Below are 22,447 nucleotides of genomic sequence, written 5' to 3'. Positions count from 1 at the left end.
AACAAGGTCACTTTGAATTGTTCAACTTGAATTGTTCAACTAGAAGGTAGACTGACATAAATCGTGACGTAATATACAGTAAGTGACGTCGCAGATACTGTTTTCCCTTTTGTCTGTGGAGACTATTGACCATAGACAAAAAGTAAATAGAATGCGCATGCATTTTCCAATAAGATCTCAGACTTTAAGCAGAAAAAATTAATTTTACACGAAACATGATAACATATAATTGTATATTAAAATACACAAGTGTGTTATAGTTACGTCTGTAAAGGTCCAACAAGGTCACTTTGAATTGTTCAACTCGGATCTAGCATTGGATTTTCTATGTTTTTTCTTTGGGTGAGTCGTCGCCATTTTGTTCAAGGCTTCAGTGCTGCGCAGCAAGGCAGGAGGAACCAGGTGGACGTGTTGTTCTCTTGTAGTGGAACAAACATTTTAACCTTTTTTGTAATACTGGTAACTAACTCGTTTATTCAATACTTGTTTTGTCTAGATGTTATTACATTACTATTTAAGGGTAGATCGTTACTTGGAAGCGAGGTGTAAAACGTCCGAGTTAGTTGGCTAATGTTAGCAACAACGAGCTAGCTCGAGCCTCGTAGCTAACGTTAGCAGTCTAACGTTCGCTAACAACCAGGCCCACAGAGTTTGGCCAGGCCAAGAAGTATAACGTTAGTTGCTAGCATCGAGGCATTGTAACCAGATTCTATATATAGCTGATAGCAGATTCTATATGTATTCTACCTAACGTTAGTTAATTAAAATTACCACCCAGTTAAACTAACTAATGACCAAACGGTGGCGGAGTGTAACGTTAACTAAGGTTAGCCATTTGTAATAACGTAGCTAAAATAGCAAGTTACTGTTTTGTTTTATATTGTTTAGCTAGCTACTGTAGCTAGTTAACGTTAGCAAGGTAACTTGGCGTTGGAGTTTATTTTTTTAACCTTGATTTTATCAAGGAGTTTTATGTCAGGGAGCCATCAGTGTGAATAACAAATTACAGAATAGACACGTCAAAATATAAATAAAAGCAGAACGATTTGTTTCTAGGTAACTTAGCTATCTTAGTTGGTCAGAACGTTATCTTAGCTAACTAGTTATTTTGTATTTTGATGTGGGGCTAGGTAGTTATAAACGCGTGAAGCGTAATTTGAAACGTTATTAAGCTATAGCATTCATATTGTGACGTGAACATGAGTAGCTAGCTAAATGTTGCAATGAATTTTGTGTTTTCAGTAACTACCACGTATGAAGATGAAAATCGCATTCGCCCAGTAATTCTGGTAATTCGTCTTGCCAATATGTTTCGTGTTTTATAATTTTACGTTTTCAAAACTTGTGTTATTTGGCTGTTTAACTACCTAACTACATTATTCGAAATGTCTGTCCTTGATTGTACGATAACAGTGCGGTATGTTACTCCTCGAAATTGCAAACCAACATCGAGGCCCTCCAAGTTAACAAGATGTTGTGGGGACCTCTGGACAGATGTGTCAAATTTTACACACAATATACAGTTTGACATTTTATTATTCCAAATTCAATACATGAAATTGAAGCAATGGGTTGATATCCAAACTTAATCACGCAGTATGAGCTGATTGAGCTCCCAATAATGGATTACACAATACTCAGTTGTGTAGTCTGTTATAGTCAAATTCAGTTTGACCTATGCTCTATCACAATGTTTCCCAACTCTAGTCCTTTAGTATCCCCAACAGTACATATTTTTGTTGTGGCCCTGGACAAACACACCTGATAGTACTTGTCAACTAATCATCCAGCCCTTGATAAATTGAAACAGGTGTTTTTGTAAGGGGCTACAACAAAAATGTGTGCTGTAGGGGATACCCCAGGACCAGAGTGGGGAAACACTGCTCTATCACATGCTATTGTGGATGGTGTTGGCACATCCTTGTCATGTTCTACATTTTCTCTCTTGATGTTAACTACACTTTGGTGAGAAAGTGCAGTTCCGATACTTTACTATGTTTGTGTGCAAGTCTCTGTCCTGTACTCTAACCAATTTCTATTCAGTTTTCCAGGGGAGTGTTTTTGTTTTATTTAAATCTAGGTTAAGAAGCAGCTTCTTGTCCATTCCTGAAGATCTTTGGATGGGGGATAGAGTTCATTATAAAGAAAGTAGATTCCCAGAAGATTTTATGCGAAATTCCCACCACCTTTTTTCCACTCCAAAATTTTTGCCTGCTGGAATCCCTAGAAGCCCCACCCTTACTTATATTTTTCTACAGCATCCTTTATGCCATCAAGTTTAAGAAGAAGTTGAAGATTTTTCTGCCCCCCTCTCCTCTTCACCCCATTTTTTTATCTTTCAAAACCTCTCGTTTTTTTCTCTGGCAGTCTTTTTGGATGATTTGCTTCTATCTCACATTATTTCCCCCCATTAAAAAAAAATAATAAAAAAAACAAGGACGTTCTTGCACCATCCATCTGTAATGCTTAGCAGTCTGGCTGGAAGGAGTCAGAAGGGAGGTCATAGGACGACAAGTGTCTCTGGACCTTCCCTTTTTCCTCTTATCTCACGGATCAAGTGTTCCTTCAGGACCATTGTTGCCAAGGAGACACCCTATCAGAAGTGCGTGAGGAAGGGAGGAATCTTCTTAGCCTCTACAGGTAAGTTTAGCCACACAACCCTTTGAAGCAGAGTTTAGGTTCTCTGCAACTTCTACTCTGGGTCATATTCCTGACGTGGACATACATGTAACTGCCAAAATAAAGGAAACTTGAGTAAATGAGTGATACAAAATATATTGAAAGCAGCTGCTTCCACACAGGTGTGGTTCCTGAATTAATTAAGCGATTAACATACCATGTTGGGCCAGTTATCCATTATTTTGGCTACCATGGCTAGAAGAAAGGAGCTGTGACTTTGAAAGGGGGGGTGAGCATAAGGGGTTTAAAGGGTGTGTGTGTCTTAGTCACCAGATCTCAACCCAGTTGAACACTTATGTGAGATTCTGGAGCGGCGCTTGAGACAGCGTTTTCTACCACCATTAGTGCTGAGTAATGAGTGATTTGTGAGATCAGTTCAGTCATGTAAAAAATTATCCCAGAATTCGGTTTTGATATTTAAAAAAAGTAGACATTAAATGCATTATGTGGGTTGAATGCTGTAACAACACTGAATAAAACAATACAAGTCCCATGATGGTAGTGATTTATTCTCATTACTTTAGTAAAATATTTGTTTTATTTATTGACTTTATTATTTCATTCCTAGTCATTATCTCAGCTGCTGACTGTGCTGTTCTTCAAAGTAAATAAGGGTTTATGACTGCTGAATAACAACTATCAATCACTTAGATAATGTATTTTCAGGCTCGCAAAGCAACTGCTTTCTGTCCCTCTCAATCGTGCATTTTCTCTTCTCAGTCTCCGTGTGTGCTCTGCACAGACCGGACAAGTTTAAGCAGGCACGCAATGGATTATGTTAATTGTAGTTAATTACCACATTTTCTCCACTAAACTATGTAGAATATTGGCCTACTGGAAAATACAACTCCCTTCTACATCGCACAGTTCAGGCTTCATCTGATTTGACTTGACAGAAACTGCACATCAAGCTCACATGAGAAGAAAAAACGTATCGAAATGGAATTCAAATAATTGAACCGACGCCAGTCAATTTGTGGTTTAAAGATAAAAAAACACGTTTTTGGTTAATCGCTCAGCACTAACCACCATTAACAAAACACCAAATGATGGAATTTATTGTGGAAGAGTGGTGTCACATCCCTCCAATAGAGTTCCAGACACTTGTAGAATCCATGCCAAGTCGCATTGAAGCAGTTCTGGCGGCTCGTGGTGGCCCAACACCCTATTAATTAATACACACTATGTTGGTGTTTCCTTTATTTAGTCAGTTACCTGTATGTCATCATAGACCACAAAGAAATTCTTTAGAATTCGACTCTGTAGAGTTCTGTTGCCACCACAGTGAAGCAATGAAATCCACTAATGGCAGAGAAATGACCATGGATTCTGTTTCACTGTTGCCAGCCCAGGGAGAGTCCTGTTGGCCCTGAAGAGAACACCCCTGACCCGGACGTGAATCCAGTCCACCATCCTGAACATGACTAACCATGGAGATGACTGCTATTTCTTCTACTACTCCAACTGTGCTAAGGTAGGGGTCATAACAAAGAGAAACTAGCATTGTAGCATTTTCTGTGTTGCTGCGTTTTGGGGGTGTAAATGCAGCTCTCAGAGTTGTAAGTATTGACATGGTTGTGTTTGTCTCCTGGTGCAGGGTGACAGTTGCCCCTTCAGACACTGTGAAGCTGCAATGGGCAGTGAGGTCGTTTGCAGCCTGTGGCAGGAGAGTCGCTGTTTCAGACAGGTCTGCAAGTTCCGCCACATGGAGATCAAGGTAAGGATAGTGCTCTCTCTCTTTTAGTAGACCATCTTTGCTCATTATTGCCTCTGTCTTTTCACACAAACCAAAAAGTATTTCAGGAATATCCCATTTACATTTACATTTTAGTCATTTAGCAGACGCTCTTATCCAGAGCGACTTACAGGAGCAATTAGGGTTAAGTGCCTTGCTTAAGGGCACATCGACAGATTTTTCACCTAGTCGGCTCGGGGATTAGAACCAGCGACCTTTCGGTTACTGGCACAACGCTCTTGCCCACTAAGCTACACACACAGCCCCTTAAAGCTTTGCCTACTCAAGGCTGTGTGTGTCTCAAGTGGCCGTTACGGAGGGGTAGAGAAATACCCTCTCTTAACCTGGGTCAGGGGTTGTGCCTCTGGACCTGTCAGGAGGGACATTTCAATCTTTTTTTGGTCTCCTCGCAGTAACACCATATTCTCTAGTTTTACACCTGGCCATTTTGAGGCAATCTGTCATAGCTTTAAAGGGCTGAATTTCCCTTTTTTTTTTCTAAAGTGAGCTTTCACAAAGAATCATATGTTGCAAGACATTATGCTACATGTTCTGACCTGCCCTCTCTCTACCTCTTCCCCTCTTACAGAAAAACAGGAAGGAGATAGCTTGTTACTGGGAGAACCAGCCTGCTGGCTGCCAGAAGCCTCACTGTGCCTTCCACCACGAGAAACCACGCTTTATAGACGGTCAATACGTACCACCCAACAAAAGTTAGTAGTCACTCTGAACAGGCCGATCCTGACCAAGCCACTGTTAGCTTACTGATCTTTATCTCCTTAGCATCGCATGGCTCTTAAACACATTATTGACATGATTTTCACTTGACATGATAGTGTATCAGCAGATAAATGATTGAGGTGAATAACATTTGGGCTCACTTATGAACCTATTCTTCACCAGAACCAGAGTTTATCCATAGTTTCTGAGCTTGATTGTCTTGTCACTCAGGTTCGGCCCTGAAAGAAGAGGAGGAGTCTCATGAGGATTCTTTGCCTCCTGTCCCCATCCCCAGCCCAGCCAATCCCCAGCTCCGTGGGGTCATCAAGGCAGAGACTCAGGAGAACGTTCCCAGCCCCACTCACCCGCCTGTGGTTATCAACCCGGCAGATGACGAAGATGAGGATGAAGATGGTGAGAAACACGTCATGTCAAGTTTATTTAAAGTGCAATTTACAAAGGTCACAACACACTTTACATCACTAAAAAGGAAGAGCAAACAATGTAGAAAGAAAAACAATAAAAAGCAATATAAAATTTGAACAGCATGTAGGGCATGGAGGAGCTCGGCAATGGAAAGATGCACAGTGGAAAGATAGACAGAGCATAAACATAAAAGAGCTCTTAAGGGGCAGAGACAGTGGAGCAGACCTTCAAGGTGATTAAAATGCTAGGTGAAAATTATATTAAATAGGGGAAATGGTATTGATATTGTTGGGTACAGTACAGTAGTTTTTTCACAGAATAATTTGGGAAATACCATTTGACTAAGGGGGGGTTCATGTGTGTGTGCAGATCAGTTGTCAGAAGGAGAGGACAGCAGGTCCGGCTCAGACGGCTCCAGAGTGGTCTCTCCCAGGAAGATGGCCGTGGGCTCTAGCTCAGGTAAGAAGAGGACAAAGACACAACACATAAAATAGATATCAACATCTTAAACAATGCCTGTTTTAACGCAGATTTAGTTTGAAACACTACAAGGGTAGACTCAAACTTGAGATGACGGCTTCGCTTTTCAGTGCCTCATTGACAAAACAGTGTTGTATTTGAAAGGCTTTAGATTAGAACAATCCCCTTAAAGACATCCTCCAGCTATTTTTAAATGTTTACTGTTGAAAAGTGATATCCCAAGTATAAATTCAGTAAAATACACATACTAAAGAGTAATACAAAATAGGTTTTGAGCAAAGTAGTATTTTTTTGGGACAAAACTGTAAACTTCAAGGAGTAGCCGGCCGTGACCGGGAGACCCATGGGGCGGCGCACAATTGGCCCAGCGTCGTCCAGGGTAGGGGAGGGAATGGCAGGCAGGGATGTTGGTAGAGCATGGCGTTTGCAACGCCAGGGTTGTGGGTTCGATTCCCGCGGGGGGGCAGTATGAAATGAAAAAAAAAAAAAAATTATGCACTCACTAACTGTAAGTCGCTCTGGATAAGAGCGTCTGCTAAATGACTAAAATGTAAAAAAAAAAAAAAAATGAGTAGGGCATTCAAGGAGAATGGACTGATGAATCAGGTATGTCATCGGCCTACCCCCTTGCTTAAGGAGCAAGAGAGAACAAAAGAGGAAAAGCCCACCCCACCACTTGTTCTATGTCGGGGCGGCAGGTAGCTTAGTGGTTAAGAGCGTAGTGCCAGTAACCGAAAGGTCGCTGGTTCTAATCCCCGAGCCGACTAGGTGAAATATCTGTCGATGTGCCCTTGAGTAAGGCACTTAACCCTAATTGCTCCTGTAAGTCGCTCTGTATAAGAGTGTCTGCTAAATGACTAAAATGTAAATGTCATGACATACAGTGCCTTCAGAAAGTATTCATACTCCTTGACTTATTCCACATTTTGTTGTTACAGCCTGAATTCAAAATTGATTAAATTGATTTTTTTCTCACCCATCCACACAAAATAACCAATTTTTGCAAATATATTGAAAATAAAATACAGATATCTCATTTACATAATTATTCACACCCCTGAGTCAATACTTTGTAGAAGCACCTTTGGCAGCAATAAGAGTTGAGTCTTTCTGGGCAAGTTTCTTAAGAGATTTCCACACCTGGATAGTGCAACATTTGCCCATTTATTCTTTACAAAATTATTCAAGCTCTGTCAAATTAGTTATTGATTATTGCTAGACAACAAGTTTCAGGTCTTGCCATAGATTTTCAAGTAGATTTAAGTCAAAACTGTAACTTGGTCAGTCAGGAACATTCACTGACTTATTGGTAAGAAACTCCAGTGAAGATTTAGCTTTGTGTTTTAGTTTATTGTCCTGCTGAAAGGTGAATTAATCTCCCAGTGTCTGGTAAAAGGCGGACTGAACCAGGTTTTCCTCTAGGATTTTGCCTGTGCTTAGCTCCATTCCGTTTCTTTTTATCCTGAAAAACTCCCCAATCCTTAATGATTACAACCATACCCATAACGTGAAGCAGCCAACACTATGCTTGAAAATATGGAGAGTGGTACTCAGTAATGTTTTGTATTGCATTTGCCCCAAACATAACACTTTGTACACAGGAAAAAACGAACTACCTTAGCCCAGACCTACAGTGAAAAGTAGCAGAGAGACGCTGCTGGCAGTGGGATTTTATTTTAATGGGCTCTGGCTATTAGCCATGTAGCTAGCTATAACTAGCTGGTCAGAAGGATGAAGTTAGAAGCTAATGTTGAATGGAGCCTGACCTCAGCAGGAGCATTTGACTGAAATTAAGCTAGCTATAATCAAAAGATGGGCTACTAGAAGTTCTCATAACAAAATACATGTTCTTTATAGACTAGTTAGAGACAGTGGTGAGTGAACAGCGCCGGAGAACTAGAACAGCGCCGGAGAAGATGGCTGCAGTTTTACAGCCCTCTAACCAATTGTACTATTATGTGTGTTTTTCCGCGTTATTTGTAATTTATTTTGTACATAATGTTTCTGCCATCGTCTCTTATAACCAAAAAGAGCTTCTGGATATCAGGACAGCGATTACTCACCTCGTATTGGACGAAGATTTTTTCTTCAACGAGGCGGCGCGAAGGATATCATACAGACAATCCTTAAAAGTAATGGCCAAACCCATCATGAGAAAGAGATTCGAGCTGGTCACGGGTGCACTTCAGCCACGCTCAAGGTCCTAAACGATATTATAACCGCGATTGATAATAGACAGTACTGTGCAGCCGTCTTCATCGACCTGGCCAAGGCTTTCGACTCTGTCAACCACCGCATTCTTATTGGCAGACTAAATAGCCTTGGTTTCTCAAATGACTGCCTCGCCTGGTTCACCAACTACTTCTCAGATAGAGTTCAGTGTGTCAAATCGGAGGGCCTGTTGTCTGGACCTATGGCAGTCTCTATGGGGGTGCCACAGGGTTCAATTCTTGGGCCGACACTTTTCTCCGTGTATATCAATGATGTCGCTCTTGCTGCTGGTGACTCTCAGATCCACCTCTACGCAGACGACACCATTTTGTATACATCTGGCCCTTCATTGGACACTGTGTTAACAAACCTCCAAACGAGCTTCAATGCCATACAACAATCCTTCAGTAGCCTTCAACTGCTCTTAAACACTAGTAAAACTAAATGCATGCTTTTCAATCGAACGCTGCTAGCACCCGCCCACCCGACTAGAATCACCACTCTCGACGGGTCTGACCTAGAGTATGTGGACAACTACAAATATCTAGGTGTCTGGTTAGACTGTAAACTCAACTTCCAGACTCACATAAAGAATCTCCAATCCAAAGTTAAATCTAGAATCGGCTTCCTATTTCGCAACAAAGCCTCCTTCACTCATGCTGCCAAACATGCCCTCGTAAAACTGACTATCCTACCGATCCTTGACTTCGGCGATGTCATTTACAAAATAGCCTCCAACACTCTACTCAGCAAATTGGATGTAGTCTATCACAGTGCCATCCGTTTTGTCTCCAAAGCCCCATACACTACCCACCACTGTGACCTGTACGCTCTTGTTGGCTGGTCCTCACTACATGTTCGTCGTCAAACCCACTGGCTCCAGGCCATCTATAAATCACTGCTAGGCAAATCCCCGCCCTATCTTAGCTCATTGGTCACCATAGCAGCACCCACCCGTAGTCTGCGCTCCAGCAGGTATATCTCACTGGTCATTCCCAAAGCCAACACCTCCTTTGGCCGCCATTCCTTCCAGTTCTCTGCTGCCAATGACTGGAACGAATTGCAAAAATCTCTGAAGCTGGAGACTCTTATCTCCCCCAATAACTTTAAGCATCAGTTGTCAGAGCACCTTACCGATCACTGCACCTGTACACAGCCCATCTGAAATTAGCCCACCCAACTACCTCATCCCTATATTGTTATTTAATTTGCTCTTTTGCACCCCAGTATCTCTATTTGCACATAATCTCTTGCACATCTAGCATTCCAGTGTTAATACTATTGTAATTATTCTGCACTATAGCCCATTTATTGCCTTACCTCCATAACTTGCTACATTTGCACACACTGTATATATATTTTCTGTTGTATTTTCTGACTTTATGTTTTTTTCTTTACCCCATATGTAACTCTGTGTTGTTTTTATTGCACTACTTTGCTTTATCTTGGCCAGGTCGCAGTTGTAAATGAGAACCTGTTCTCAACTGGCTTACCTGGTTAAATAAAGGTGAAATAAAATAAATAAAAACACCCGACAAGGCCCAAATCCCCGTCATTCGCGTGAGGAAGAGACGGAGATATTGTGGACGTAGATCGGGGTGCCTTGTAAGGATCCGACGGCGAGCGAGTAAACTGCCTCTTCCATCAATCCTATTAGCCAACGTTCAATCATTTGAAAATAAATTGGATGATTTAAGATTACGGTTATCCTACCAACGGGACATTAAAAACTGTAATATCTTATGTTTCACCGAGTCGTGGCTGAACGACGACATGGATATCATACAGCTAGCGGGCTATACGCTACATCGGCAGGATAGAACGGCTGACTCCGGTAAGACAAGGGGTGGCGGTCTGTGTATATTTGTAAACAACAGCTGGTGCACAAAATGAAATACTAAGGAAGTCTCGAGGTTTTGCTCGCCTGATGTAGAGTATCTTATGATAAGCTGTAGACCACACTATTTACCAAGAGAGTTTTCATCTATATTTTTCATAGCTGTCTATTTACCACCACAAACCAATGCTGGCATTAAGATTGCACTGAATGAGTTGTACAAGGCCATAAATCAACAGGAAAACGCTCATCCAGATGCAGCGCTCCTAGTGGCCGGGGACTTTAATGCAGGGAAACTTAAATCCGTTCTACCTAATTTCTACCAGCATGTTAAATGTGCAACCAGAGGAAAAAAAACTCTAGACCACCTTTACTCCACACACAGAGACGCATACAAAGCTCTCCCTCGCCCTCCATTTGGCAAATCTGACCATAACTCTATCCTCCTGATTCCTGCTTATAAGCAAAAACTAAAGCAGGAAGCACCAGTGACTCGGTTAATAAAAAAAGTGGTCAGATGACACAGATGCTAAGCTACAGGACTGTTTTGCTAGCACAGACTGGAACATGTTCCGGGATTCTTCAGACAGCATTGAGGAGTACACCACATCAGTCACTGGCTTCATCAATAAGTGCATCGATGATGTCGTCCCCACAGTGACCGTACATACCCCAACCAGAAGCCATGGATTACAGGAAACATCCGCACTGAGCTAAAGGGTAGAGCTGCCGCTTTCAAAGAACGGGACTCTAACCCGGACGCTTATAAGAAATCCCGCTATGACCTCCGACGAACCATCAAACAGGCAAAGAGTCAATACAGGACTAAGATTGAATCGTACTACACTGGCTCTGACGCTCGTCGGATGTGGCAGGGCTTGAAAACTATTACAGACTACAAAGGGAAGCACAGCCGCGAGCTGCCCAGTGACACAAGCCTACCAGACGAGCTAAACCACTTCTATACTCGCTTCGAGGCAAGCAACACTGAAGCATGCATGAGAGCACCAGCAGTTCCGGATGACTATGTGATCACGCTCTCCGTAGCCGATGTGAGTAAGACTTTTAAGCAGGTCAACATTCACAAGGCCGCAGGGCCAGACGGATTACCAGGACGTGTACTCCGAGCATGTGCTGACCAACTGGCAAGTGTCTTCACTGACATTTTCAACATGTCCCTGACTGAGTCTGTAATACCAACATGTTTCAAGCAGACCACCATAGTCCCCGTGCCCAAGGACTCTAAGGTAACCTGCCTAAATGACTACCGACCCGTAGCACTGACGTCTGTAGCCATGAAGTGCTTTGAAAGGCTGGTCATGGCTCACATCAACAGCATTATCCCAGAAACCCTAGACCCACTCCAATTTGCATACCGCCCCAACAGATCCACAGATGATGCAATCTCTATTGCACTCCACACTGCCCTTTCCCACCTGGACATGAGAAACACCTACGTGAGAATGCTATTCATTGACTACAGCTCAGCATTTAACACCATAGTGCCCTCTAAGCTCATCACTAAGCTAAGGATCCTGGGACTAAACAGTGGTCCTCTGTAGCTCAGCTGGTAGAGCACGGCGCTTGTAACGCCAAGGTAGTGGGTTCGATCCCCGGGACCACCCATACACAAAAATGTATGCACGCATGACTGTAAGTCGCTTTGGATAAAACGTCTGCTAAATGGCATATTATTATTATTATTATAAACACCTCCCTCTGCAACTGGATCCTGGACTTCCTGACGGGCCGCCCCCAGGTGTTAAGGGTAGGTAACAACACATCTGCCACACTGATCCTCAACACGGGGGCCCCTCAGGGGTGCGTGGTCAGTCCCCTCCTGTACTCCCTGTTCACCCATGACTGCATGGCCAAGCACGACTCCAACACCATCATTAAGTTTGCCGAAGACACAACAGTGGTAGGCCTGATCACCGACAACGATGAGACAGCCTATAGGGAGGAGGTCAGAGACCTGGCCGTGTGGTGCCAGGACAACAACCTCTCCCTCAACGTGATCAAGACAAAGGAGATGATTGTGGACTACAGGAAAAAAAAGAGGACTGAGCACGCCCCCATTCTCATCGACGGGGCTGTAGTGGAACAGGTTGAGAGCTTCAAGTTCCTTGGTGTCCACATCACCAACGAACTATCATGGTCCAAACACACCAAGACAGTCATGAAGAGGGCACGACAAAGCCTATTCCCCCTCAGCAGACTGAAAAGATTTGGCATGGGTCCTCAGATCCTCAAAAAATTCTACAGCTGCACCATCGAGAGCATCCTGACTGGTTGCATCACCGCCTGGTATGGCAACTGCTTCGCCTCCGACCGCAAGGCACTACAGAGGGTAGTGCGTACGGCCCAGTACATCACAGGGGCCAAGCTTCCTGCCATCCAGGACCTCTACCAGGCGGTGTCAGAGGAAGGCCCTCAAAATTGTCAAAGACTCCAGCCACCCTAGTTATAGACAGTTCTCTCTGCTACCGCACGGCAAGCGGTACCGGAGTGCCAAGTCTAGGTCCAAAAGACTTCTCAACCGCTTCTACCCCCAAGCCATAAGACTCCTGAACAGCTAATCATGGCTACCCGGACTATTTGCACTGCCCCCCCACCCCATCCTTTTTACGCTGCTGCTACTCTTTTAATTATTTATGCATAGTCACTTTAACTCTACCCACATGTACATATTACCTCAACTACCTCAACTAGCCGGTGCCCCCGCACATTGACTCTGCAACGGTACCCCCCTATATATATATATATATATATATATATAGCCTCCCTACTGTCATTTTATTTTACTTCTGCTCTTTTTTTCTCAACACTTTTTTTGTTGTTTTTTTATTTTTACTTTTTTTGTTAAAAATAAATGCACTGTTGGTTAAGGGCTGTAAGTAAGCATTTCACTGTAATGTCTGCACCTGATGTATTCGGCGCATGTGACCAATAAAATTTGATTTGATTTGAGGCTGCAATGAATGAGGCAAAGGAGATCCACAGAGAGAGAAGGCATTAAAGCAAGCAGGGAGAGAGGTTAGTAGTACAGGGGATCTATAACCTGCGGTCCGGGACCCATTTGGGGTCCACCAAAATGTAAATAGGGTCCCCTGAGAGAATCATTAATCTTATCAAACACATTAACTTGTTTCTCTTCAAATGGGTATGGAATACATTTTAGAATCAACTAAGGGCCTTTTACGCTGTCAGAATTCACTTTCATGTCATGTGTTGGGACAGCCTGTGGGACCTAAGATTTAGTTAAATATAAAGACAATTTAAATATAAAGACAATTTAATATTATTATATACACTGAACAAAAATATAAACAAAACATGCAACAATTTCAAAGATGTTACAGTTCATATAAGGAAATCAGTCAATCATCAGTACTGACTTGCCACTTTTGTAGTGAAAAGTAGTGAAACACGTATTATTGAGTAGAACTTGTAAGGTAGTAATGAATAGTAAGTTTGGTTTTTTTTTCATGCGGTTGTGGCGATATACTGCCATCTGGTGGCGGCTAGAAACAATTGCATAATAGGATCTATTGCAAATTGTTGGTCCTTAAATAATATTAGTGCTTGAAAGTCCTTGAATTTGATTTGCCACTGTCTGTACGAACCCTGGTCACAACGCTGCATCCTACGCTGGTGCCAGTTCTAAATTATGTGACTTTTTCTCTGCAACAGCTTCCAGGGCTTTTTTGCCAATAGCCTCATATTCCGCTTTATCAACTGTGCTCCTGCCGTTCACGTGCCGTTTTTCATACACAGCCCACCCGCGCTTCTCCCGACCGGCGACACTAAAGCTGCCAGTCGGAAGCAAGATGCTTTTTCGTCGCTATTAAGTAGTATCTTACCAAATGCCCAATAAAAACAGTCATTAAGCTGGAATTGTGTAGTAATACAAATAGGAAATGTGTGTTCACCAGTAGGCATGTCCCAATTCTCTGCTCATCACTATTCAAATTACAAAATCATCAGTACTAACACATGTATGTAGTAAAACAATGTATTATTGAGTAGTACTTGCAAGGTAGTGATGAATACTGTTTGTTTTTTCATGAGGTTGTGGCTAAATACTTCCATCTGGTGGCGACTAGAAACAATTGCATAATATGAACTATTACAAATTGATGGTCCTTGGAGGAAAAAATATTAGTGCTTGAAAAAGTACTTGAATGTCCTTGAATTTGACCTGCTGCTGTAAGACAACAAAAATGTGGGTTAAGTCAAGGTGTGAATACTTTCTGAAGGCACTGTGCCTGGACCACTTATTGAGATGTGCCTTTTGTTAAGAAAATCAGGCGTTAAATGAGGTGAAAAGGAGAGTGACCCCATTTTCTTTGAGCTGCCCCCATGGCTCTCTGTGATTGGCTAACAGTGTTTCTTTGGCACAGATGATTCCCTGGACTTTGGTGTCAGAACCTTGGAGGAGATCAGACTGAGGAAAGCCCTGAAAGCCAGTATGAGGAGAGCTGGTGAGTTCATCCTTCCTCTTACCTCCCAAATACATTGACGATTGCCTTTTGTGTGATTATGCTGTAAATTATGAGGCGTGAGTTTATCAACTGTACTTTGTCAGGTTATCCAGTTCCTAGCCAGGGCTCAGACCAGCGGAACAATGGTGCCAGTGGAGAGAAGGAGAACATGAGATCCTTCATCCGTCCATCTCTCGTCACAGCCAAGGATGGTAAGAATCATTGAACACCTGATCTAACTGAGCCTTGCGTATAGATTAACACAAAATCCCAGATTGAATATTGTTGAAGTGAATCGCACATGTACATATGAACACACACTTGCTACATGTCATGTCATTTGTAACATATGCTTGCTGTCCCCTCAGACACTGTGGTCTTTGGTGAAGAGACCGGGAGACGCAATGTCGCGGACAGGCTTGGGAAGAGAGTAGTCAAAGGTACAATGTTTTCTATTATCTTTTTTATCTATAAAATGTAAGGAAGTCACTGCCAGTCAATGGTAGCCTCGAGGTTAGTGTTGGGCCAGTAACCGAAATGTTGCTTGTTCGAATCCCGTAGCCGACAAGGTGAAAAATCTGTTGCTGTGCCCCTGTGCAAGGCATTTAACCTCAATTGATCCTGGCTGTGACCCCATTCCCTGCGGGTGTCTCGTGGGGGAGTTGCGATGTGCAAAAAAACACATTTCCCTTACATATTTGCTGAAGTCTGTAAGAGGACAAATATAAGCACCCCCAAATAATAATAATAATAATTGTTACACAGGAAAATGTACAGTGTTAAATGAACTACAAAATTACACTGGTCGTTATTGGTGGTACCATCGGTCACCAACACTCTAAGCTACCATGACCTCTGACCTTTTAGAAGTTCCTGCCGGGGGTGACCTGCCAATGAAACGCTGTCTGGCGGAGCGCCTCGGGAGGAAAATGGACGAGGGTGAAATGGACCTGCCCCCTCAGAAAGGTATGGGAAGGGAAATGACAACCAAAAATCCCCCATTGATTGAATTACCTCAGACTATCAGGAATACTAGTTCTTAAGAGACTATCATTGAAATAGAATGTTAGCCTTTGTTCATGATTGCAACAGAAAACATTTAGACATTTTTGGCAATGGAAAACGAAAATGAGCATTTATTGGGACAGGTATTAATGGTCCCTCCCGGTTAGTCTGTCTTCCGTGCCTAATCAAAATGACCCGGGTTGTACTAATTGAGTTAGATTAAGATGAACTGGGTTGAACCAGGCTATAGCCCGTCACATGACCGCGCGAAACCAGTGAGGGAGGCACGCCCTGCTCAAATGGAATGGTCATCTGTGCCACTCGGTCATATTGTCAACAATGCATCGTTCAGAAACAACTCTTTCATATGAAATATGTTCGAATTTTCAAACTATACTGAACAAAAATATAAACGCAACATGCAACAATTTCAAAGATAATTTACACTACTGGTCAAAAGTTTTAGAACACCTACTCATTCAAGGGTTTTTCTTTATTTTTACAATTTTCTACATTGTAGAAAAATAGTGAAGACATCAAAACTATGAAATAACACATGGAATCATGTAGTAACCAAAAAAGTGTTAAACAAATCAAAATATATTTAACATTTGAGATTCTTCAAATAGCCACCCTTTGCCTTGATGACAGCTTTGCACACTCTTGGCATTCTCTCAACCAGCTTCACCTGGAATGCTTTTCCAACAGTCTTTAAGGAGTTCCTACATATACTGAGCACTTGTTGGCTGCTTTTCCTTCACTCTGCGGTCCGACTCATCCCAAACCAGCTCAATTGGGTTGAGGTCGGGGGATTGTGGAGGCCAGGTCATCTGATGCAGCACTCCATCACGCTCCTTCTTGGTAAAATAGCCCTTACACAGCCTGGAGGTGTGTTGGGTCATTGTCCTGTTGAAAAACAAATGATAGTCCCATTAAGCCCAAGATCATCCGTTCACCCACTCTGTCTCACAAAGACACAGCGGTTGGAACCAAAAAATCTCAAATTTGGACACCAGACCAATGGATGTCCATTGCTCGTGTTTCTTGGCCCAAGCAAGTCTCTTATTCTTATTGGTGTTCTTTAGTAGTGGTTTCTTTGCAGCAATTTGACCATGAAGGCCTGATTCACACAGTCCCCTCTAAACAGTTGATGTTGAGATGTCTGTTACTTGAACTATGTGAAGCATTTATTTGGGCTGCAATTTCTGAGGCTGGTAACTCTAATGAAGTTATCCTCTGCAGCAGAGGTAACTCTGGGTCTTCCATTCCTGTGGCGGTCCTCATGAGAGCCAATTTCATCATAGCGCTTGATGGGTTTTGCGACTGCACTTGAAGAAACGTGTCTTAAAGTAATGATGGACTGTCATTTATCTTTGCTTATTTGAGCTGTTCTTGCCATAATATGGACTTGTTCTTTTACCAAATAGGGCTATTTTCTGTATATCGATGCCACATGGGCCATTTTCAAAGGGATTAGTTGTTTTTTTAGGGGCAGTCACTCTTTAACAGGTCACTTTTAGAGTGGCGCACCTGGGGTCTATTCATTACGCCAATTCTGTTGCAAAACGTTTCTTAAATGAATGCAAACGAAACAGGGAGGGACCTACCTGAATTTTTCCAATAAACGTGTTTTACTGTTTGGACTAATGATTACACCCCTGGCTCACACCCGGGAGGCAGCCTGCTTCCAAATCGAACACAATCAACACTAACCAGGTTCACCCGGGGCATTAATTGAATCCCCTCATTGGTTCAATTCCCTGATTAGTGGTTAAGCAGAATCAGGTGTCTGTTCTGGAACAAAGGAATCCACACTAGATTCCCTCTAGGACCATCTGTGCCACAGGAGATGCATAATTGTTGTTGTTTGATACTAAGAAGTAAAAGCATTGTTTAAAGTAATTGTCATTGATAATTTGGATTCATTTTTTTTAATTTTTTTTAACCTTAGCTCTGAAACCTGTCAGGGATAGATTGGGATTACCTGTTGAACCCACCACTGCCTCTGAATCAGGTAAAATCATTAACTCAAAATTATGTCCTGTAAAAAGAGCTTTGGGTGGATTATACAGTCTTCGTTAGAAACGGTTATCTTAACAGTATTTAACTATTGTTTTTTTATATATATGTTGAATGAAAGGTATTATTGTCTGTCTTTTAATCTCTAACTAATCTCTCCCGTCAGCTGAGCGCAACAGTGAGAGTACAGCACCTGAAGTAATCCGCATCAAAACCCTGGAGGAGATCAGGCAGGAGAAGTTGGCCAAGTCCCAGGGACAAGCTCCGGGGGACAACCCTCTCCCTTCAACCCCTGATACTACCAGTACCACCAAGGCCCCAAAGAGAGGCACCACTGGCAAACCTGCAGCCAGCCTCCACGTGAAGACATTCTCTGAGATCCTCCATGCCAAGAGGAAGCTGGAGGAGGACCAGCAGCAAGGCCCCAGCCTCAGAAAGGCCAAGCAGGCGGCTATGGAAGCAGCTCCAGGGTACTCCCAGGCCCAGGGACCCACTGAGACAGCCATGCCCAGCCGGGTGGCACCTCCTGGAGGTGGAGTTAAGGTAAAGACCCTGGAGGAGATCCGCAGGGAGAAGGCAGCCAAGATGCAGGCCCGGGGACAGGAGGCGTCCAACGGGAAAAGCCCAGGCTCAGCCTCTGGAGAGGGAGGCACCAAGAAGCCCCTGGTACTGCGCATCAACAAAGCTGCTTCTCCTGGTAAGGAGTTTTTTGCACTATGGTCTATAACTAATTTATTATTGATTTGATATAGACCTTTTAGAATTGCTCATAGCAATTTACATTGTAAGGTGGCCTGACCCCACTAGCTGCAGTGTTTTGTATAATTCTAAGACATTCTTTTGTTGTCCTGACAGCTGCCAGCACTACCACCCAGAAGACATCTGAGGTGACCGAGAAGACGGAGAAGCAAACTGAGCCTGCTTCTGTTGCTACTGAGGTAAGAATTGTGTCCTGTGTCGTTCTGTATGAATACTGTACATCCAAATATGTAGTTATACTCTGAATCAGCTCTGTTAATCACTGAATGTCACTATTCCTCTGGTCCTTAGGCCAGTCCTGCTAACGGTAGGAGTGATGCTGTGTCCGGTGACAGTGTGAAGGTGAAGACATTTGAGGAGATCATGCGTGAGAAGAGGCTCCGCAGGCAACAGCTGCAGGAAGAGCAGGCCTCGTCCACCAGCCAACCAGAGGGCTCTGCCGAGGCAGACTCTTTCCCAAAACAAGCCACAGGCCCCGCCCTCCAGCGGGAGAAGAGGGCGCGGGTGAGCCCCCCTGCCGCCTCCTCTCCCCCCTCAATCACCCTGGAGGCACCTGCCCAGGCACTCAAAACCCCCCTTCGCCAGCGCATCACCCTCAAACCCAAGGCTGCCTCTCTTGTGTCCTGCGCCACCGCCTCCCCCCAACAGGGGTCTCCACTGAGGCAGGCAGAGGCAGACTCCCCCTCACTCAGCCCCAGGAGTTCCAGCGCTGCCCCAGGCAAGAGGAAGAGAGGCTTCCTGGGTGGTTCCAGTCCCCCAAAGCAGGCTGCCTTAGCAGCAGCAGTGGCCTCCCCTGGGCCCTCTGTGAAAGGTTCTCCGGTTGAGAAGGCTCAGGATGGAGCCCAGAAGATGTGCCCTGGGCAAGCTACTGAAGCTAAAGGTATGTGCCTCCAGAGAAAAAATCCTCTCACAAGCTCTCTTCCACACTTCTCTAACAAGCCTATGCAAAGGTCAACTCCAAATTATTAGTCTGACCTCCTGTGTGCTGTTGTTGCAGTGAGGCCCAAGCTGAACGTGAGGCCTTCTGTGATGAAGCTGGCTGCCCAGGTGAAACCAGGCCAGAAGAGAACATCAGCTAGATCTGCTGTCGCTGCAGTGAAACCCCTCAATAGCACCTACGCAGTGCAGGAGGAGCCACTGCAGGAGCTGCCCTGCAAACGGAGAGAGGTATGTCTCAAAATCTCTCTCTCAGGCTGGTCACTAGAAACACATGTTGATTTCGGACATTTGAAAAGGGCTTGAGGACGTCGATATATGCAGTCGTCGGCGCTCACAAAACATTTTAGAATAGAAAATAAATAAAAAAACAGAGCGCGCTACTCAGACCACTGCACCTCAACAGTTCACAATATTCCAGCAAGCAGGGAGAGTACTTGATTATACTAATGGAAACAGTGCATTTTCTTTTACATTATTTAGTTTTATGCTTTCCCAAAACCATAGCCCTAACCTTAACCACTCGGAATGAATACCTAAACTCCTTTTGTTTCTGTTTTAACCCTGTAACTATGCGTTATTAACCCTGTAACCACGTGGAATTAATGGGTCAAAAATCGATTGTCCAATTTCGTCAAATTCCGAAGTTAAACTATGAGAATAAGTTGCTCTCTCAGCATAGTAGGGGTTCCTTTTGTGATGTTGTTATAACCTGTGTTGATACCATTGTGTTCTCTCCAGGTGTCCTCTACTTCCTCCAGTGTGAAGGACCAGATGAGCTCTGTGGTCTCCAGGAGACCCCCCACCATCCTGGGCCCTGGCCTCAGCTCCAGCCCCCTGAGAGAGGAGTTCCAGGCGGTCCCTGTCAACCAACACAGCCCAGCCATCACCATAGCAGCCCCAGAGACCTGCATAGTCCCACAGAGGTAACACTGGCAAACCGCTCTACGGTTACAACTCACCCGTATACTGTCATATGGTTAAACGTAGCATAAAGCCAAACTTCAATGGCTAAATGAGCTCAACTCTGTTCCTCTCTCTCCTCTCCAGCCCTGTGGTGAATACACCTATCCAGCCTAAGCCCCGGCGGCCCAGCGTTGCGATGTCTCGCTCGACCGCATCAGCCCCTTCCGCTAACTGCTCCACCTCTGCCATGGACGAATTTGACGAGTTGATGAACGAGTTCACAGATGACCGTCTGGAGGATGACTTGGAGCTGGACCCAGGCAAGGGAGAGGATGACTACCTGCTGGAGCTCTCTGAGATGATCGACAGCTAGACTGGCCTACCTGACACCCCGTACATGACCCCTGACAGACCCTTGACCCTGTAACGCCTATGTTAATGTCACCTGATACCCTGTTCACGACCCCTGACCAACCCTTGACCTACAGTAACTCCTACATTCATCAACACCAATATAATTTCAAATGATCACCGGAACTAACCACCAACACTCAATCACCAGAACTAAACACAAGTCAACCTACTACCAGCGCAACTGGCAGGGTATCACCTATCACTGCCATTGAGGGTTCATTTGACAGATCTCTTTATTGATTTGGGGAGGAAGTATGTATTTATGTTACTGATTCCCAACCACCACTGTCTATCAGCCCATGTCATCGGAGCAGACTAAGGCTACTACAATATGTCAGAGGGGACTGGTGGGCTTATTTTATTTTTCTTCAATTAAAACGCATTGTATTTTACATTTTAGATGGTATTGTTTTTACTCTTTACTTTTTAATTCATGGTTACCTTTTTGTCCTGGAAAAACAATTCATGCATCTTAATTTCTGCACCTTTTATGTTATTTGATTACAGTGCTAGTGATATACTCATGTAATCATTTTATCTTTGTTAATTTACCATTTATGCTCTTTCCTGTGTCCCGAAAGAGAACATGAAAAAGCAACCATTTGGTTGGAGAATGACTGATTTTTTTTCTAACATTCTCAGGTAATTCCCCATCTTGCATTGTAAGGACAAAAGCATGTCGTTTTACCTGCCAAGCCTGTCACCTATGGATGTTAAATCATGCGTCATTGTTGCAGAGAGAGTGAATTTGTATACTGTGTATGCCTAGACTGCTTTAAATGGAGTTACAGTAACTACACATACTACTGCACTTAAAATAGTTAACCTGCTTTGCGTCCTGTATCTGTCATGTCCCACATCTACTGACTCAAACTCATGTACATTTTTGTTCACCTAGTTTTTGACTGATATCACGGTAAATGTGGAACTGTTGTTGGAACGGACTAAGTTGCATTTGAGGTTTAACTGAATGAAAAGCATGTAACGATGGTTTGAAGTATGAGATTAAGGTGTGTACCCTTTTTGGCTGTAAAAGTTAGCTTTTCTGTTTTGTTTTACAGAAGCGAACTCACTGAAATGTGTCCATTTTTAAATACACCCACCATGTTCCTCTATTGTTCCTGCTCCTAGTGTATTTTTAATCAAAAAAATGTATGTTTGGGTGAAATGCTATTTTAACTTATCCAATGTATCTGACCATGCATGACCCACTCAAAACACAGTTTAATATGGAACATTACACTCCTTTCACTGTTCAACATCCAGCCTGTTTGCTGTTGAACCTTTGTTACAAATTGTGTTTTTCTGCTCTTAAAATGTGAAAAAGCAGCTTCTCAGGGAGTACTTATTTTCTGTCTGAGTTTGAACCTATTTGTACTGTTCATACACCATGTTACAATTCAACGGACGATTTCCATTTTTCTCTGCTAGCATGTGACATTTTGTTGTCTGAGTACCTGTTGGTCCTGTTCCATGTCAACTGTGATCAGATTATATCTGCTGATCAGTTTTACGATCTGGAGCGAGGAGCCTGCTGATTGTGTACCTGCTTGAGCCTGTCCTGATATTCATTATCTAAATCTCTAAAGGGTGTTGAAACTAAATAAAAATGCTTTTATGTAAAGTTGCTTTCATCCAGGCTCTTTATTCCAGATGTCCCACAAAGAGAAGGGATTGAAAGACCTGTTGATCTTACTGAGAAAGTGTTTCAGTTATAGCGACATTTGGAAAACTGAGTGCCATGGTCATGTTTCAGTTCATTGTCAGTGGTTCTCAAACCTAGCCTAGGAGACCCCCAGACATTTCACAATTTTGTTGTAGCCCTGAACTAACACC

The 22,447-nt window shown here is 43.4% G+C and overlaps 1 protein-coding gene across 5 annotated transcripts; it reads left to right on the top strand.

Annotated features, from left to right (window-relative positions):
- The first annotated feature begins 360 nt into the window (after nucleotides 1–360).
- On the top strand, nucleotides 361–22,235 carry LOC121575394 (zinc finger CCCH domain-containing protein 11A). Of its 5 annotated transcripts, XM_041888463.2 has the most exons (19): nucleotides 361–459; nucleotides 1,243–1,289; nucleotides 2,570–2,640; nucleotides 4,027–4,153; nucleotides 4,277–4,396; nucleotides 5,004–5,127; nucleotides 5,366–5,548; nucleotides 5,930–6,019; nucleotides 14,492–14,572; nucleotides 14,677–14,784; nucleotides 14,941–15,012; nucleotides 15,440–15,538; nucleotides 17,529–17,591; nucleotides 17,763–18,293; nucleotides 18,452–18,534; nucleotides 18,647–19,235; nucleotides 19,353–19,522; nucleotides 20,033–20,217; nucleotides 20,342–22,235. In XM_041888463.2, the coding sequence occupies exons 4-19, from the start codon at nucleotides 4,100–4,102 to the stop codon at nucleotides 20,568–20,570; spliced, it is 2,781 nt and encodes a 926-aa protein (XP_041744397.1). In that variant the 5' UTR covers nucleotides 361–459; nucleotides 1,243–1,289; nucleotides 2,570–2,640; nucleotides 4,027–4,099; the 3' UTR covers nucleotides 20,571–22,235. The 5 variants fall into 5 exon arrangements, with proteins under 5 accessions (XP_041744397.1, XP_045078978.1, XP_041744399.1 ...); XM_045223043.1 differs by having other exon boundaries at nucleotides 1,243–2,640; XM_041888464.2 differs by lacking the exon at nucleotides 1,243–1,289 and having other exon boundaries at nucleotides 372–459.
- Nucleotides 22,236–22,447: the final 212 nt, after the last annotated feature.

Source organism: Coregonus clupeaformis, chromosome 10 (genome assembly GCF_020615455.1).
Source record: "Coregonus clupeaformis isolate EN_2021a chromosome 10, ASM2061545v1, whole genome shotgun sequence".
Classification (NCBI taxonomy): Eukaryota; Metazoa; Chordata; class Actinopteri; order Salmoniformes; family Salmonidae; genus Coregonus; species Coregonus clupeaformis.
This window is presented reverse-complemented; position numbering and strand designations above follow the sequence as displayed.

What these genes read in the sequence shown, in the direction of transcription:
- LOC121575394 (XM_041888463.2), top strand. Translation starts at nt 4,100, where the DNA reads ATGACTAACCATGGAGATGACTGCTATTTCTTCTACTACTCCAACTGT. An exon ending in TCCGCCACATGGAGATCAAG is followed by an intron (nt 4,397 to 5,003) that starts GTAAGGATAGTG and finishes CCCCTCTTACAG; the next exon opens with AAAAACAGGAAGGAGATAGC. An exon ending in GGACCTGCCCCCTCAGAAAG is followed by an intron (nt 15,539 to 17,528) that starts GTATGGGAAGGG and finishes TTTTAACCTTAG; the next exon opens with CTCTGAAACCTGTCAGGGAT.